Genomic DNA, 15,956 nt, shown 5'->3' on the forward strand with positions numbered 1-15,956 from the left:
AACGTGGTTACTGCTCTAACCATATAATGCTGTGAATCGGTATTTTCAGTGATTGTCAATGACACATTTACTGAAAGAAATCTTTCAGTTTTATCCTTTTTGCCGTAAACACCCAGATGGGGGTTATAGTAATTAGCTTCTACAATTGGATCAATAATCATTAGGTTTCTTTGAAGTGGTATTTTCTTGTCTTTATTTTTGGTGATTTATTTAAATACGTTATAAGCTAAAAACTTTATCTGCACCAGCCCTCATAGAAGGTATCATTTGATAACCTTAAATATTCTTTGTTAAGTATTTCTGGAAGGAAAAGAGAAAATAATCAATATAACTGGAAATTTGATAATATTGCTTGTATGTTTTGATATTTTTGGTCTAAAATTATCAAGACCCTTAATTCATCTGAATCTTCTCATCCTAAGATTTAGCCTTTAAAAAAATTTAAAAATAATACAACTGGAATGTAAGAGAAGTAAGAACATGTGTGTATTATAATATATTGTAAGGTAAGGTCTAGAAAATATATAGATGAGTAACATAGATATTGAAAATGTGCAAGTAATCATGGTTCATAAATCTTGATAAAGCTAAAGTAATAGGTTTAACCTTTTCAAAAATGTAAACTTTCATTATTTAAAAAATTTATTATGTGTTAAAAGCCATTTTATTTCCTAATTCTAACCTGACAAGGTATTTTGCTAACCAAATTTCATGATTTGTGGATATGACAGAATTTTAGGAATCAGAGAATTAGGACTTAAACTAATAATTATGAATTATAATTTCATTCAGATTAATATACTTTATAGTTCAATGTAAAGTTTTTGAAAATTGACTTTAGAAGTTTAACCACTAAATTGAATATATCTTATTGATTTGGCTTATGTTTAAGAAGAATCTATTTGAGAACTATTGCAAAGGTAGTTTTTGCTACTTGAAACAGTTATGCATTTTTATTTTACCTTAATTTATTTTTTTCACTGTTACATTTTTAGAAACACTGGATAAGTCCTTTCTTAATTTTATATTCCTATTCTTGGGATGTTTTGTCCTCTGCCTTATCACGTATTTATGTTTTTAGGCAACTTTTCATCATTGGTTTAAAAACCACTTTAATTGACAAGGTGACAAGGTGACATGTTCTTTTTAGTAGTAAGTGGGCTTAGTATTGAATGAATAGCTGTCTGCTCTAAAGTAGAGAAAGAGAAGGAAGAGGATATGATTACCATTCCTGTGTTAATAACGTTCCTAGCTTTATATAAAAAAGCATTTTGCTTGATTTCTGGCATATTTTTAATAAACACTGTTAAGAGTCCATGTGTTTTTTTGACCTTATAATTATTTTCCCAAGTAACCCTTTAAAATAGAAAATGAAATCATGTATTATATTATATGACTATTAGCCATTGATTTTTTTTTTTAAAGATTTTATTTATTTATTTGACAGGTGGAGATCACAAGTAGGCAGAGAAGCAGGCAGAGAGAGAGGAGGAAGCAGGCTCCCCACTGAGCAGAGAGCCCAATGTGGGGCTCTATCCCAGGACTGTGGGATCATGACCTGAATTGAAGGCAGAGGCTTTAACCCACTGAGCCACCCTCACATCCTTAGCCATTGATAATTTAATAGATTGTTTTTTTACCATCTGTTTGGCTTTTATAAATATATATACTAATAAGGTTTCTTTAGGAATTCAATGTATAAAATATTTTTCTTGGCAAGTTTTTTCTTCTTTCTTTCTTTTTTAAAGATTTTATTTATTTATTTGAGAGAGAGAGATAGCACAAGTAGGCAGAGAGGCAGGCAGAGGGAGAAGGGGAAGCAGACTCCCCACTGAGCAGAGAGCCCGATGTGGGGCTCGATCCCAGGACCCTGAGATCATGACCTGAGCTGAAGGCAGAGGCCTAACCCACTGAGCCAGCCACCCAGGCATCCCTTTTTCTTTCTTTCTTTTTTAATAAAGTAAGTTCTGTGTCTAGTGTGGGGTTTGAGCTCATGATCCTGAGATCAAGAGTCCCATGCTCTATTTACTGAGCCACCTAGGCACCATTCCTCAAAAATAAATTTATTTCGCTCAAAGTATTTTTAAGGGAAATAGTTTTGTGCTGCTCTAAGGATGGAAAGACAATGGACATCTGCCTTTTTTTGTTTGCTTTTTTTCTGTTTGGATCTCTGTTAGTCATTTGCAGCAAACAGGTGTATGTATTGTGGTCTAGAAAATGGAATCTTATAAATGAGATCAGTTTTATTTTTTTCTTGGAAAGTTTCTCTTTGGATATAGTTGTTTGAGAATTCAGGTGATTTAGTACAGCTGTTTGAAAATCATTCGGATGCTCACTTTTGAAAAATCTGTTCATTCCTAGTTTAGAAGAAGAATGTGAATCTTCTCTTTGCACATCTGCATTGAGAGCCAGGAACCTAGAGCTGGCTCAGGACATGAAAAAGATGACAGCTGTGTTTGAGAAGCTGGAGACTTATATCCATCTTCTTGCCTTGCCAAGTAAGTTTTTGGTTGTTCATGGTTCAACTTGAAGAGCTTAGAGTAGAAGAAGCTGGAGAAGGGAGTTGTTTAGTTTCTTTGAATAGAAGAGTATAGGATCTGGAGTCAGAAAAACTTGAATTCAAATCTTCCAGCCCCTTTCACATTTATGATCTTCGGCAAATCACTTTACTTCTCTGTACCTGTTTTCCCCCATTTTTAAAATGGAGGTAAAATAATTATTAAGTTAAATTAAGAATATACAATATTAGGCATTGAAGACATGCATTAAATATTAATTCCCTTTCTCTCCATCTTCTTTTTAAAATGGAGAGTGGCAAAGGATAAGAATTGTAGCAACTTTCCAACAAGTAGCATAGGGTAAGGAGGTTTCGAAGTAAAAATGTCTTTTGTTTTGTTTTGCTGTAACTTAGAAAGAGTATTTGCAGGTAATAGAATGGATCTTGATTTTAAGAATGCTATGATTTTTCTGGTACTGTCATTTGTTTTCCTGTAACAGCTTTAATGTGGTATAATTTATATACCATTTAATCTACATTTAAAGTATAATGTTCAATGGTTTTTAGTATATTCACAGGTATGTGCACCATCACACATCAATGTTAATTTTAAAATATTTTCATCACTTTAAGAAGAAATCCTGTATAGTTTAGCTATTACCTCATTCCCCTATTCTGTCTCTCCCTGGCACGAAGCAACTTCTGATGTACTTTCTGTCTATAGATTTGCCTAATCTGAACATTTTGTATAAATGGAATCATATAATATGTGGTCTTTTATGACTGCTTTTTTTCACTCAGCCCAATGTTCTCAAGATTCATCCATTTCTTTTTATTGCAGAATAATACTCCATTATATATCCCACCACATTTTATTTACCCGTCAGTTGATGGATAGTTTGTGTAGTTTCAACCTTTTAGCTGTTATGAATAATGATGCTGTAGATAATTGTGAACAAGTGTTTGAGTGAGCATAGCCTTCATTTCTCTTGGGTATATACCTAGGGGTGGAATTGCTGGATTATATGACAACTATGTTTAACTATTGGTAGAACTGCCATACTGTTTTCCAAGGTGGCTTCCCACTAGCAAAGTATGAGTGTTCTGATTCTCCACATCCTCACCAGCATTTATTATTATCTCACTTTTTGATTTTACCCATCCTAGTGTTATCTGACTTTCTGAAGTGGTTTCTCATTACAGTTTTGATTTGTATTTCCCTGATGTCTAATGATGTCAAGCATCTTTTCATGTCTTTTTTTTTTTTTTAAAGATTTTATTTATTTATTTGTCAGAGAGAAATCACAAGTAGGCAGAGAGGCAGGCAGAGAGAGAGAGGGAAGCAGGCTCCCCGCTGAGCAGAGAGCCCGATGTGGGACTCGATCCCAGGACCCTGAGATCATGACCCAAGCTGAAGGCAGCGGCTTAACCCCCTGAGCCACCCAGGCGCCCCTTCTTTTCATGTCTTTATTGGCTTTTTGTATATCTTCTTTGGAAATAGGTTTATTCAGATCCTTTCTCTATTTCTCAGTTGGGTTATCTCTTTATTATTGAGTTTTATACATTCTAGATCAAATCCCTTTTTGGGTATATGATTGACAGTATTTTCTTCCATTTTGTGGATTATCTTTTCATTTTTTTGATGGTGTACATTCCATAATGAAAGTTTGTTATTTTGGTGAAGTCCAGTTTGTCTTTATTTTATTGCTCATGCTTTTGGTATCAATCTAAGAATATGTTGTCAAATATGGGGTCATAAAAACTATCCCCTGTGTTTTCTTCTAAGAGTGTATAGTTTTAACCCTATGTTTAGGCCTTTGATCCATTCGGAGTTAATTTTTGTATCTGGTGTGAGGTATCTTTTGCATGTGTTTATCCCGTTTTCTCAGCACCATTTATTGAAAAGACTACTCTTTCCCTATTGAATGGCCTTGGCACACTTGTTAAGAATCAGTTGATCATAGATGTATGGATTTATTTCTAGACTCTCAGATTTATTCTAGTGATCTATGTATCCTCTGCCAATACTATACTGTCTTGCTGACTTTTGCTTTGTAGTTAGTTTTGAGATCAAGAAGTGAAAGTTCTTCTACTTTGTTCTTCATTTTCAAGATTATTTGGCTGTTACTGTTCTCTTAACAATTCCATATGAAGTTTAGAATCAACTGGTTAGTTTCTATGAAAAAATCAGCTGGGATTCTGATACTTTATTGAATCTGTAGATCAGTTTGGGGAGTTTCTGTGTCTCCCTAAAAGATACATGAAATTCCACCCCAGTATCTCTATTTGTAATTTTATTTGGAAATAGGATCTCTGCAGATGTAATCAAAATAAGGTGGGGTTCTACTAGTTTAGGGAGAGCCTTATTATCCAGTGACTGCTATCCTTCCATCATTGTAAGGAGAGATTTGGAGACATACGGAGTCACAGGAGAGACTCAGGGAGGCCATATGAAGATAGAGGCAAGAATTGGAATAATTCTGGGGCGCCTGGGTGGCTCAGTGGGTTAAGCCGCTGCCTTCGGCTCAGGTCATGATCTCGGGGTCCTGGAATCGAGTCCTGCATCAGGCTCTCTGCTCAGCAGGGAGCCTGCTTCCTCCTCTCTCTCTCTGCCTGCCTCTCTGCCTACTTGTGATCTCTCTCTGTCAAATAAATAAATCATAAAAAAAAAAAAAAAAGAATTGGAATAATTCTGCCACAAACCAGGGAATGTGTGAGGCCAACGGAACCTGGGAGAGGCAAGAAATTCTCCTTATTATTATTTTCCTTATTAATTATTATTATTATTATTGTTACTCCTTATTAATTATTATTCTCCTCTGGAGTATTTGGAAGAAGTGTGGCCCTGTCAGCACTTTGATTTCAGACTTTTGGCTTCCAGAACTGTAAGAAAAGTATCTTCTGTTGTTTTAAACCACCACCTTTGTGGTCTTATGTTGTAGCAGCCCTGGCAATGTGGGAGCATTGCCATCTTAACGATGTTAAATTTCTAGTTCATGAACATGGTATATTTTTCCATCTAGGTAGACCTTCTTTGATTTTATTTTGTAGTTTTTCAGATTAAGTGCGCTGATGTTGTTTCTCAGGGCTGTTCAGCATTCAGCATGCACGTAGTCGCCCTGGGGTAACAGTGGTTTTGCCTGGGACCTTTCCCTCTTTTGTTTCTTGATCTCACCAGGGATAAGCTCCACTGATTGCTGGCTGACTGATGTCTTGTTTTTAACAATGCCTTGGGGGCATAAATTGCTCTACTGTTGATCCAGTTGAATTTGGGCTTCTTTATGGCTATGTTTTTTGATCAGTGTTTGAGGTTTGTTATGACCTCAGGAGGGCTCTTCTTAGCTGTTTTCTTCCCCTCTGGTAAACCAGCCTATAGTTTAACTTACATCTTTAATGAATCTACCAGTTTCCTGTTAACTGCTTTCCCAGAAGCTCCGGTTTTTTGAGAACACATTTAGACTTGAACTTCTCCATACTCTATTGAGAATGAAATCAATTCCTGTGGGAACAGATTCAGAATTTTCTGTTTTAAGGCCTGTGCCTCCCTTGGGCTAAATCTCTGAGCCATGGTTGTGGTGCTGGAGATGGGGACAATGCTGTACTTCTGAGTAACACTCTTGATTTAGTGGCTGAGCGCTGGTGGAGCTGAGGTAGGGCCACAGCCTCCAGTCTCCCTGGCTTGCCCTTTCTGTGCAGATAAAATGAGCTGGGCAAGGGTATGGAGAACCCCACTTTCTCAGCAGTGCTGGGCTCATGGTAGAGCCTCCATCCCATAAGTTGGGGCTGTGTGGAAGAACTACCACCTCTCTGTCATACTCAGCCTGAACTTAGCTTTAACAGGTAGGTGGGACAAGAGGAGAAATGCAGTCCTTCAGTTATGGGAGAGTTATATACTTGGCCTCACCATTCTGGAGTGGGATTTCCAGCTCACTGAGCTGATGAGGGGATTGGGGGAATGGATCTTTGTTCAAGTACCACAGATTCTGGCTGTTAGAGTTGTTAAATATTTTTTCTTTTTTTTCCTTTGTTTTCAAAAGATTCTCTTGATAAATGTTTCTTCATTTACTGTATCTACTTAGGGTTATTTCCAGAGTCTTAAATGGTTGTTTTTAGAATAATTTTCAGGGGTGCCTGGTGGCCCAGTCATTTAAGCATCTGCCTTCTGCTCAGGTCATGATCTCAGGCTGGGATCGAGCCCCACGTTGGGTTCTCTGCTCAGCAGGGAGTCTTCTTCTCCCTACCCACCTCCCCCACTCCTCCACCCCTCTCATGCTCTCTTTCTCGCTTTCAAATAAATAAATAAATAAATAAATCTTTTTAAAATAAAATAATATAATTTTCACCAGTTTTGGGGGGAGCATCGGTCTGTGGAGCTGCTCATGCAGTCATATCAGAAGTAGAAGTCTGAATAATGATGTTTTTAGTGAGGTTCAACAAATAACATGTAGGGAAAGAAGAGATCGAGAAATGTGCTCTGTAGTAATAAGGTTGAAATTCACTAACCTTTTTTTAAAAAAATTATTTATTTATTTATTTGACACAGAGAGAGAGAGAGATCACAAATAGGCAGAGAGGCAGGCAGAGAGAGAGGGGGAAGCAGGTTCCCTGCTGAGCAGAGAGCCTGATGTGGGGCTCAATCCCAGGACCCTGAGATAATGACCTGAGCCAAAGGCAGAGGCTTAACCCACTGAGCCACCCAGGCACCTCACAGACTTTTATTTCAAAAAGGATCATAAAATATGTAATCCTACTTAACAATTTAATTTTGATTCTTAACTATTAAAAATATTTGTGGATGTGGATAATGCAAATCAGTCAGTTGTGGCTGTATTTATCACCGTTATATCTGGCTGTGTCTGCAAGGATTTCAGGACCCATTATTTCCAGCACATCACAGGCAGTCTTTATTCTCTCTGTTCCCAAAAGTGGAAGAGGGTGGGCTGTCAATTTTGCAGGCGAGGAAGTCTTCTAGGGAAATGCTTAGGCTTGTGATTTTGGTTTCCTAGGTACAGAGCCAGACGGACTCCTTCGGACAAACTACGGTTCTGTCTTAACAAACGTTGGTGCTGCTCTGCATGGATTTCATGATGTCGTGAAAGGTGAGGCTTGAAAAGTACATCAGTGAGCTAAAAACCTGCATCTTATTTTCTCAGCTCTGACCAAGTGAGATTTAAACAAATACTGCCAAGGCTAATAGACCCCAGAAAAAGGCTTAGTAGCATTTGGCTTCTGTTGAAGTGCACAGCTCACTGCCGTCTGCTTTTTCCATCTGCTTCATTTCTGAAGGTAAACAAAGCGCTGAAGAGAAACCCTTGTGCACAGTACTTTAGCCAAAAATGCATTGCACTGATTGCAGGCAGGTGTATGAATTTTATCAAGCCAGACATGCTTATTGAGAGGCATTTAGCAAAATACTTTGCATGTGTTAGAGCCCAAGCATGAAGGAATTGAGGAAATCAGGGTTTAAAGTTCCAAGAAAGAATGTACTAACTTTTCACCATCCTTTGCATTTTTATGTTTAAAGTGCCCATTTTAAGCCCTGTTTTGGTCAGGGGAACCTTGAGAAGTGAAGGTTTGCTTTTAAGCTTTGGCTGGTGTTTAATAGCTGTAGACTAAGAATAAGTTGGCTGAAGGACATTTCATATGCTTCTTAGCTGATTCTGAGTTGACTTTTTAATCTATAGGTCTGCGTGGCTTCTCGGTTTTTTCTTTCTTTTCCTTTTGAAGACAGTTGGTGCAGGGGAAGGAGGAAAGGACAGAAGCCGTTATCAGAAATAGCCCAGATTAATAATAGCCTAGATTATTCATTGTGGTGTGGAGGTAACGATTGCGGGCCTGTTACTAGTTTCACAGAAAATAATTTTAAAAACTTACGAGTGTTGGAAAGCATGTACAAGTTGGGTATATTCAGGCCCTTCTGTAGATTGGCATGTAACCTCTGGCACTGGGAATCATTCATTCTTAGTGCCAACAGTCTCACCTAGCACCACCTTACCATTCAGTAACGTGAATTTCACCACCCCCTTAGTGCCTCTGCTTGTTTCTTTTCTTGCAGACATAATGTAAAGAGAGAATACTGGGAAATAGGAAGGGTGGTTGGCAAGATTATGGGGTCCAGTTGCTAGGTTTACAGTTCAAATTTGTCTTCTTACCTAGCTTGGAAGACAGCTGTGTATCTCTCAGGGAGACTCAGAGTGAACATCAACTGGCATTAACAGAAGAAGCTTGGTGATTTCAAGAACTCTCAAACCTCTTCCCTTCCTGCTTTGCCCTGAATAATTGCTTGATCTGAGGTAGGAGGCAGGCAGGCAAGTGTCAGTGTAAAAAGAGAGCTAGAGATTTATAAACATGCCTATCCTACATGGATTTAAAATAGGTATGAATTAATCTTTTAACAAGGGAATTCTAAGTGAGAACTGTTGATTTTTAGTCTCAGGTCTAAAGCAGGTAGACTCATAGGAATCATAAAAAGAAACCCCAGGGTGCCTGGGTGGCTCAATTGGTTAAGTGTCAGCCTTCAACTCAGGTCATGATGGGATGGAGTCCCACATCAGGCTTCTTGCTCAGTGGGGAGCCTGCTTCTCCATCTGACTGCTGCTCCCCTTGCTTTTGCTCTCTCTGTCAAATGAATAAATAATCTTAAATCTTAAAAAAAAGGAAAAAAAATCTGGCCTAGGACACATGGTTTCTTTGTTCTTTTGGATTTAAAAATTAATGCTAAGGAACACCCTAAATAATTGAAATATTTGGACTCAATAAAGAATTGGTTCAGGAGAATTATTGCTGTCAAACTACAGTGGCCCTGTTCCAGTGGAAACCACGTCAGTGTTCATAGTACATGACTTTCATAAGTATCTCAGTCATCTACCAATCACCTAAAAGTACCTGCTAGCTGAGTCGTATTAAGCTTTGTGTACTTCCAGTAAAATAGTGACTACAACTTTCTGTAGTGTGTAGCAAGAGAATGTCTGTGTTAGAGGCTAGCAAATTCAGTATATAAAAATGTTCAGTGGGGTGCCTGGGTGTCTCAGTTGGTTAAGCAGATGACTCTTGATTTCGACTCAGGACATGATCTCAGGGTCCTGGGATCAAGCCCTTTGTCGGGCTCTGTGCTCAGTGGGGAGTCTGTTTGAGTAGTCTTTCTGTCCCTCTTCTGTGCACTCCCGCTCTCTCTCTAAAGTAAATAATTAAAAAGTTGTGTTCCACTTGAATTTTTATTCACTTTTTTATATTTTTATATAGAATTTTTATATAGAGGATAATCATTTATTTTTTAAAAATATAAACATAATAGTTATGTGCCAATATTGGTTTCTTTGCTGTGAGAACTGTACCATAGTAATGTAAGGTGTTAATAGTAGGGAAAACTGGCTAAAGAGTATACAGAAAGTCTCTGTAATCTTTCTGTGAATCTAAAACTATCTTAAATTGTAGTTTACATATATATGTATATATCTATATTAAATAAAACAATTCGCCAGTTTTAAAATTTTAGTAAAAATATTTTTATTCATAAGATAGTGATTTTGTGTTAAAATATCATGATCATATCAGGTTAAATCTGAAATGCCATTTCTTTGTAACTAGTCTTATTTCTTTTTAGTTATCCATAGTCTAAAATCAACTAGATTCCTTGATTCTGAATAAGTGCAATTCTCTGCATACACACCTGTTATAAAAATTAATTTTCGTATTTTGTGATTTATTTTTGGCTTTGTTGGTAATGATAGTTCATGCTGTTGTACCTGAAGTATTCTAAAAAAGGCAGAGGAGAATGAATTGTGAACACTTTATTATTTAAAAATATCATTACCTTTCCTCATAAATCAGTGTTGTCTTAAGAATTCTCCCATTATCCCTTATTTCCGGGACAAAATCATTTTTTTCTCAGAGACCCAGAAAACCCCAAGCTTAGTAGTTTGGCTAGTTTCACCTACTGCAATTTCTTTTAAATTTTTTTAATATCTAAGTCTCTCTCCTGTGCTTTCCTGACTACAGGCTTTGTTGTAATATTCTGGGACTGGGAGCAGTGGCCTGTGAAGTCAGACATGGGAGTGTTCAATCCTGGTTTGGCTGTGTAGACCCTTGTCCGTGTCAGTTAGGGTATGTACTAACAAACTAGCTATGGTCCAGTAAGGGTTGTGGGACATCGTGCCTCTGTTGGTCATTCTGTTCCAGCCTCATGGTTAGCCTATAGGAGTGTGAGATAAATTCTCATCTGTGCCTGCCTAGACTATCAAAACAGCATTTTTAACTGGTAAGTACTGGTTAGGGTCATTTACCGAGCACTAGAAGAAGGGCAAACTCTCCAATGAGGAGGGATCATCAGCCACAAGCTGGTGGTGGGAATGGAGACACCAGGATGGTATTAAGAGACTCTCACTTGTCTCTATTCTTTCCACGTGATTTTGTGACCTAAGTAATATTCAGGACAATCCTGATAGAGTTGGGACTATTTTTTTTTTGTTGTTATTATTCAGATTTACTGCATAAGTCTCTAAGAGTAGATATGAAAAGTTAACGGGCTGGTTGTGTGCAACTTGTTTATGGATAGTAAGAGTTTTCATTTGATTGCTTTTATAGATATTTCTAAACATTACAGTCAGAAAGCTACAATAGAGCATGAACTTCCAACAGCAACACAGAAGCTTATTACAACTAATGACTGTATTCTGTCATCATTAGTAGCATTAACAAATGGAGCAGGAAAGGTAAGTTTATAATTTATAGTTTATCTGGTTTATAGTGTCATTAAATTTAATTTAAATCTTGTGTAAGCTCTTTTTTTTTTTCCTTGAATGACATAGGAAAATTAATCTGTAAAAGAATTTTGGAATATCAGACTTTTTTATAAAATAAAGTTGTCTTCCTTCTCCTTCTCCCTACCCAATATTTAAAACAATATGGGAGTGACTGTTCAGCCTTTGTGATGAGTAAGTAGGTCACTCACAGTTTTTTTTTTTTTTAGGGAGATATTGATGATCAGTATACATCTTTGTGTATATCAAATGTCTCCTTTACAGAAATTGGGAGCATATATAAAAAGAAAAAAGAACCAGTAAAACCTTTGTTAAGACTTTTTCGCTCCTAATTTTTTGTCACATTGCTACTTCTATGATTTGATTTTTTTTTAATTTTTAATTTTTTATAAACATATATTTTTATCCCCAGGGGTACAGGTCTGTGAATCGCCAGGTTTACACACTTCACAGCACTCACCAAAGCACATACCCTCCCCAAAGTCCATAACCCCACCCCCCTTCTCCCAACCCCCCTCCACCCAGCAACCCTCAGTTTGTTTTGTGAGATTAAGAGTCACTTATGGTTTGTCTCCCTCCCAGTCCCATCTTGTTTCATTTATTCTTCTCCTACCCACTTAAGCCCCCATGTTGCATCACCACTTCCTCATATCAGGGAGATCATATGATAGTTGTCTTTTTCCGTTTGACTTATTTCGCTAAGCATGATATGCTCTAGTTCCATCCATGTTGTCACAAATGGCAAGATTTCATTTCTTTTGATGGCTGCATAGTATTCCATTGTGTATATATACCACATCTTCTTGATTCATTCATCTGTTGATGGACATCTAGGTTCTTTCCATAGTTTGGCTATTGTGGACATTGCTGCTATAAACATTCGGGTGCACGTGCCCCTTCGGATCACTACGTTTGTATCTTTAGGGTAAATACCCAGTAGTGCAATTGCTGGGTCATAGGGCAGTTCTATTTTCAACATTTTGAGGAACCTCCATGCTGTTTTCCAGAGTGGTTGCACCAGCTTGCATTCCCACCAACAGCGTAGGAGGGTTCCCCTTTCTCCGCATCCTCGCCAGCATCTGTCATTTCCTGACTTGTTGATTTTAGCCATTCTGACTGGTGTGAGGTGATATCTCATTGTGGTTTTGATTTGTATTTCCCTGATGCCGAGTGATATGGAGCACTTTTTCATGTGTCTGTTGTCCATCTGGATGTCTTCTTTGCCAAAATGTCTGTTCATATCCTCTGCCCATTTCTTGATTGGATTATTTGTTCTTTGGGTGTTAAGTTTGCTAAGTTCTTTATAGATTTTGAACACTAGTCCTTTATCTGATATGTCATTTGCAAATATCTTCTCCCATTCTGTCAGTTGTCTTTTGATTTTGTTAACTGTTTCCTTTGCTGTGCAAAAGCTTTTGATCTTGATGAAATCCCAATAGTTCATTTTTGCCCTTGCTTCCCTTGCCTTTGGCGATGTTCCTAGGAGGATGTTGCTGCAGCTGAGGTCGAAGAGGTTGCTGCCTGTGTTCTCCTCAAGGATTTTGATGGATTCCTTTCTCACATTGAGGTCCTTCATCCATTTTGAGTCTATTTTTGTGTGTGGTGTAAGGAAATGGTCCAATTTCATTTTTCTGCATGTGGCTGTCCAATTTTCCCAGCACTATTTATTAAAGAGGCTGTCTTTTTTCCGTTGGACATTCTTTCCTGCTTTGTCGAAGATTAGTTGACCATAGAGTTGAGGGTCTATTTCTGGGCTCTCTATTCTGTTCCATTGATCTATATGTCTGTTTTTGTGCCAGTACCATGCTGTCTTGATGATGACAGCTTTGTAATAGAGCTTGAAGTCCAGAATTGTGATGCCACCAACTTTGGCTTTCTTTTTCAATATCCCTTTGGCTATTCGAGGTCTTTTCTCATTCCATATAAATTTTAGAATTATTTGTTCCATTTCTTTGAAAAAGATGGATGGTACTTTGATAGGAATTGCATTAAATGTGTAGATTGCTTTAGGTAGCATAGACATTTTCACAATATTTATTCTTCCAATCCAGGAGCATGGAACATTTTTCCATTTCTTTGTGTCTTCCTCAATTTCTTTCATGAGTACTTTATAGTCTTCTGAGTATAGATTCTTAGTCTCTTTGGTTAGGTTTATTCCTAGGTATCTTATGGTTTGGGGTGCAGTTGTAAATGGGATTGACTCCTTAATTTCTCTTTCTTCTGTCTTGTTGTTGGTGTAGAGAAATGCAACTGATTTCTGTGCATTGATTTTATATCCTGACACTTTACTGAATTCCTATCTGAGTTCTAGCAGTTTTGGAGTGGAGTCTTTTGGGTTTTCCACATATAGTATCATGTCATCTGCGAAGAGTGATAATTTGACTTCTTCTTTGCCGATTTGGATGCCTTTAATTTCCTTTTGTTGTCTGATTGCTGAGGCTAGGACTTCTAGTACTATGTTGAATAGCAGTGGTGATAATGGGCATCCCTGCCATGTTCCTGACCTTAGCGGAAAAGCTTTCAGTTTTTCTCCATTGAGAATGATATTTGTGGTGGGTTTTCATAGATGGCTTTGATGATATTGAGGTATGTGCCCTCTATCCCTACACTTTGAAGAGTTTTGATCAGGAAGGGATGCTGTACTTTGTCAAATGCTTTTTTCGGCATCTATTTAGAGTATCATATGGTTCTTGTTTTTCTTTTATTGATGTGTTGTATCACATTGACTGATTTGCGGATGTTGAACCAACCTTGCAGCCCTGGAATAAATCCCACTTGGTCGTGGTGAATAATCCTTTTAATGTACTGTTGAATCCTATTGGCTAGTATTTTGGTGAGAATTTTCGCATCTGTGTTCATCGAGGATATTGGTCTATAGCTTTCTTTTTTGATGGGATCCTTGTCTGGTTTTGGGATCAAGGTGATGTTGGCCGCATAAAATGAGTTTGGAAGTTTTCCTTCCATTTCTAATTTTTGGAACAGTTTCAGGAGAATAGGAGTTAGTTCTTTAAATGTTTGGTAGAATTCCCCCGGGAAGCCGTCTGGCCCTGGGCTTTTGTTTGTTTGGAGATTTTTAATGACTGTTTCAATCTCCTTACTGGTTATGGGTCTGTTCAGGCTTTCTATTTCTTCCTGGTTCAGTTGTGGTAGTTTGTATGTTTCTAGGAATGTATCCATTTCTTCCCGATTGTCAAATTTGTTGGCGTAGAGTTGCTCATAGCTTATAATAGTTTGTATTTCTTTGGTGTTAGTTGTGATCTCTCCTCTTTCGTTCATGATTTTATTTATTTGGGTCCTTTCTCTTTTCTTTTTGATAAGTCTGGCCAGGGGTTTATCAATTTTATTAATTCTTTCAAAGAACCAGCTCCTAGTTTCGTTGATTTGTTCTATTGTTTTTTTGGTCTCTATTTCATTGATTTCTGCTCTGATTTTTATGATTTCTCTTCGCCTGCTGGGCTTAGGGTTTCTTTCTTTTTCTTTCTCCAGCTCCTTTAGGTGTAGGGTTAGGTTGTGTACCTGAGACCTTTCTTGTTTCTTGAGAAAGGCTTGTACCGCTATATATTTTCCTCTCAGGACTGCCTTTGTTGTGTCCCACAGATTTTGAACCGTTGTATTTTCATTATCATTTGTTTCTATGATTTTTTTCAATTCTTCTTTAATTTCCTGGTTGACCCATTCATTCTTTAGAAGGATGCTGTTTAGTCTCCATGTATTTGGGTTCTTTCCAAACTTCCTCTTGTGGTTGAGTTCTAGCTTCAGAGCATTGTGGTCTGAAAATATGCAGGGAATGATCCCAATCTTTTGATACCGGTTGAGTCCTGATTTAGGACCAAGGATGTGATCTATTCTGGAGAATGTTCCATGTGCACTGGAGAAGAATGTGTATTCTGTTGCTTTGGGATGAAATGTTCTGAATATGTCTGTGATGTCCATCTGGTCCAGTGTGTCGTTTAAGGCCTTTATTTCCCTGTTGATCTTTTGCTTGGATGATCTATCTGTCTATTTCAGTGAGGGTAGTGTTAAAGTCCCCTACTATTATTGTATTATTGTTGATGTGTTTCTTTGATTTTGTTATTAATTGGTTTATATAATTGGCTGCTCCCACGTTGGGGCATAGATATTTAAAATTGTTAGATCTCCTTGTTGGACAGACTCTTTGAGTATGATATAGTGTCCTTCCTCATCTCTTATTATAGTCTTTGGCTTAAAATCTAATTGATCTGATATAAGGATTGCCACTCCTGCTTTCTTCTGATGTCCATTAGCATGGTAAATTCTTTTCCACCCCCTCACTTTAAATCTGGAGGTGTCTTCGGGCTTAAAATGAGTTTCTTGTAGGCAACATATAGATGGGTTTTGTTTTTTTATCCATTCTGATACTCTGTGTCTTTTGATTGGGGCATTTAGCCCATTAACATTCAGGGTAACTATTGTGAGATACGAATTTAGTGCCATTGTATTGCCTGTAAGGTGACTGTTACTGTATATTGTCTCTGTTCCTTTCTGATCTACCACTTGTAGGCTCTCTCTTTGCTTAGAGGACCTCTTTCAATATTTCCTGTAAGAGCTGGTTTGGTGTTTGCAAATTCTTTCAGTTTTTGTTTGTCCTGGAAGCTTTTAATCTCTCCTTCTATTTTCAATGATAGCCTAGCTGGATATAGTATTCTTGGCTGCGTGTTTTCTCGTTTAGTGCTCTGAAT

At 37.5% G+C, this 15,956-nt stretch overlaps 1 protein-coding gene across 1 annotated transcript in view; it reads left to right on the top strand.

Moving 5' to 3' along the window:
• The window catches only part of PPP1R21 (protein phosphatase 1 regulatory subunit 21), a 69,829-nt gene that overhangs the window by 26,809 nt on the left and 27,064 nt on the right, over window positions 1-15,956 (top strand). Inside the window, exons 12-14 of the mRNA XM_044263903.1 lie at window positions 2,362-2,498; window positions 7,504-7,596; window positions 11,081-11,208. Of these exons, the coding sequence (XP_044119838.1) occupies window positions 2,362-2,498; window positions 7,504-7,596; window positions 11,081-11,208 (358 nt within the window). The remainder of the gene's footprint in view (window positions 1-2,361; window positions 2,499-7,503; window positions 7,597-11,080; window positions 11,209-15,956) is intronic.

This window comes from Neovison vison, chromosome 8 (assembly GCF_020171115.1).
Source record: "Neovison vison isolate M4711 chromosome 8, ASM_NN_V1, whole genome shotgun sequence".
NCBI classification, from domain to species: domain Eukaryota; kingdom Metazoa; phylum Chordata; class Mammalia; order Carnivora; family Mustelidae; genus Neogale; species Neogale vison.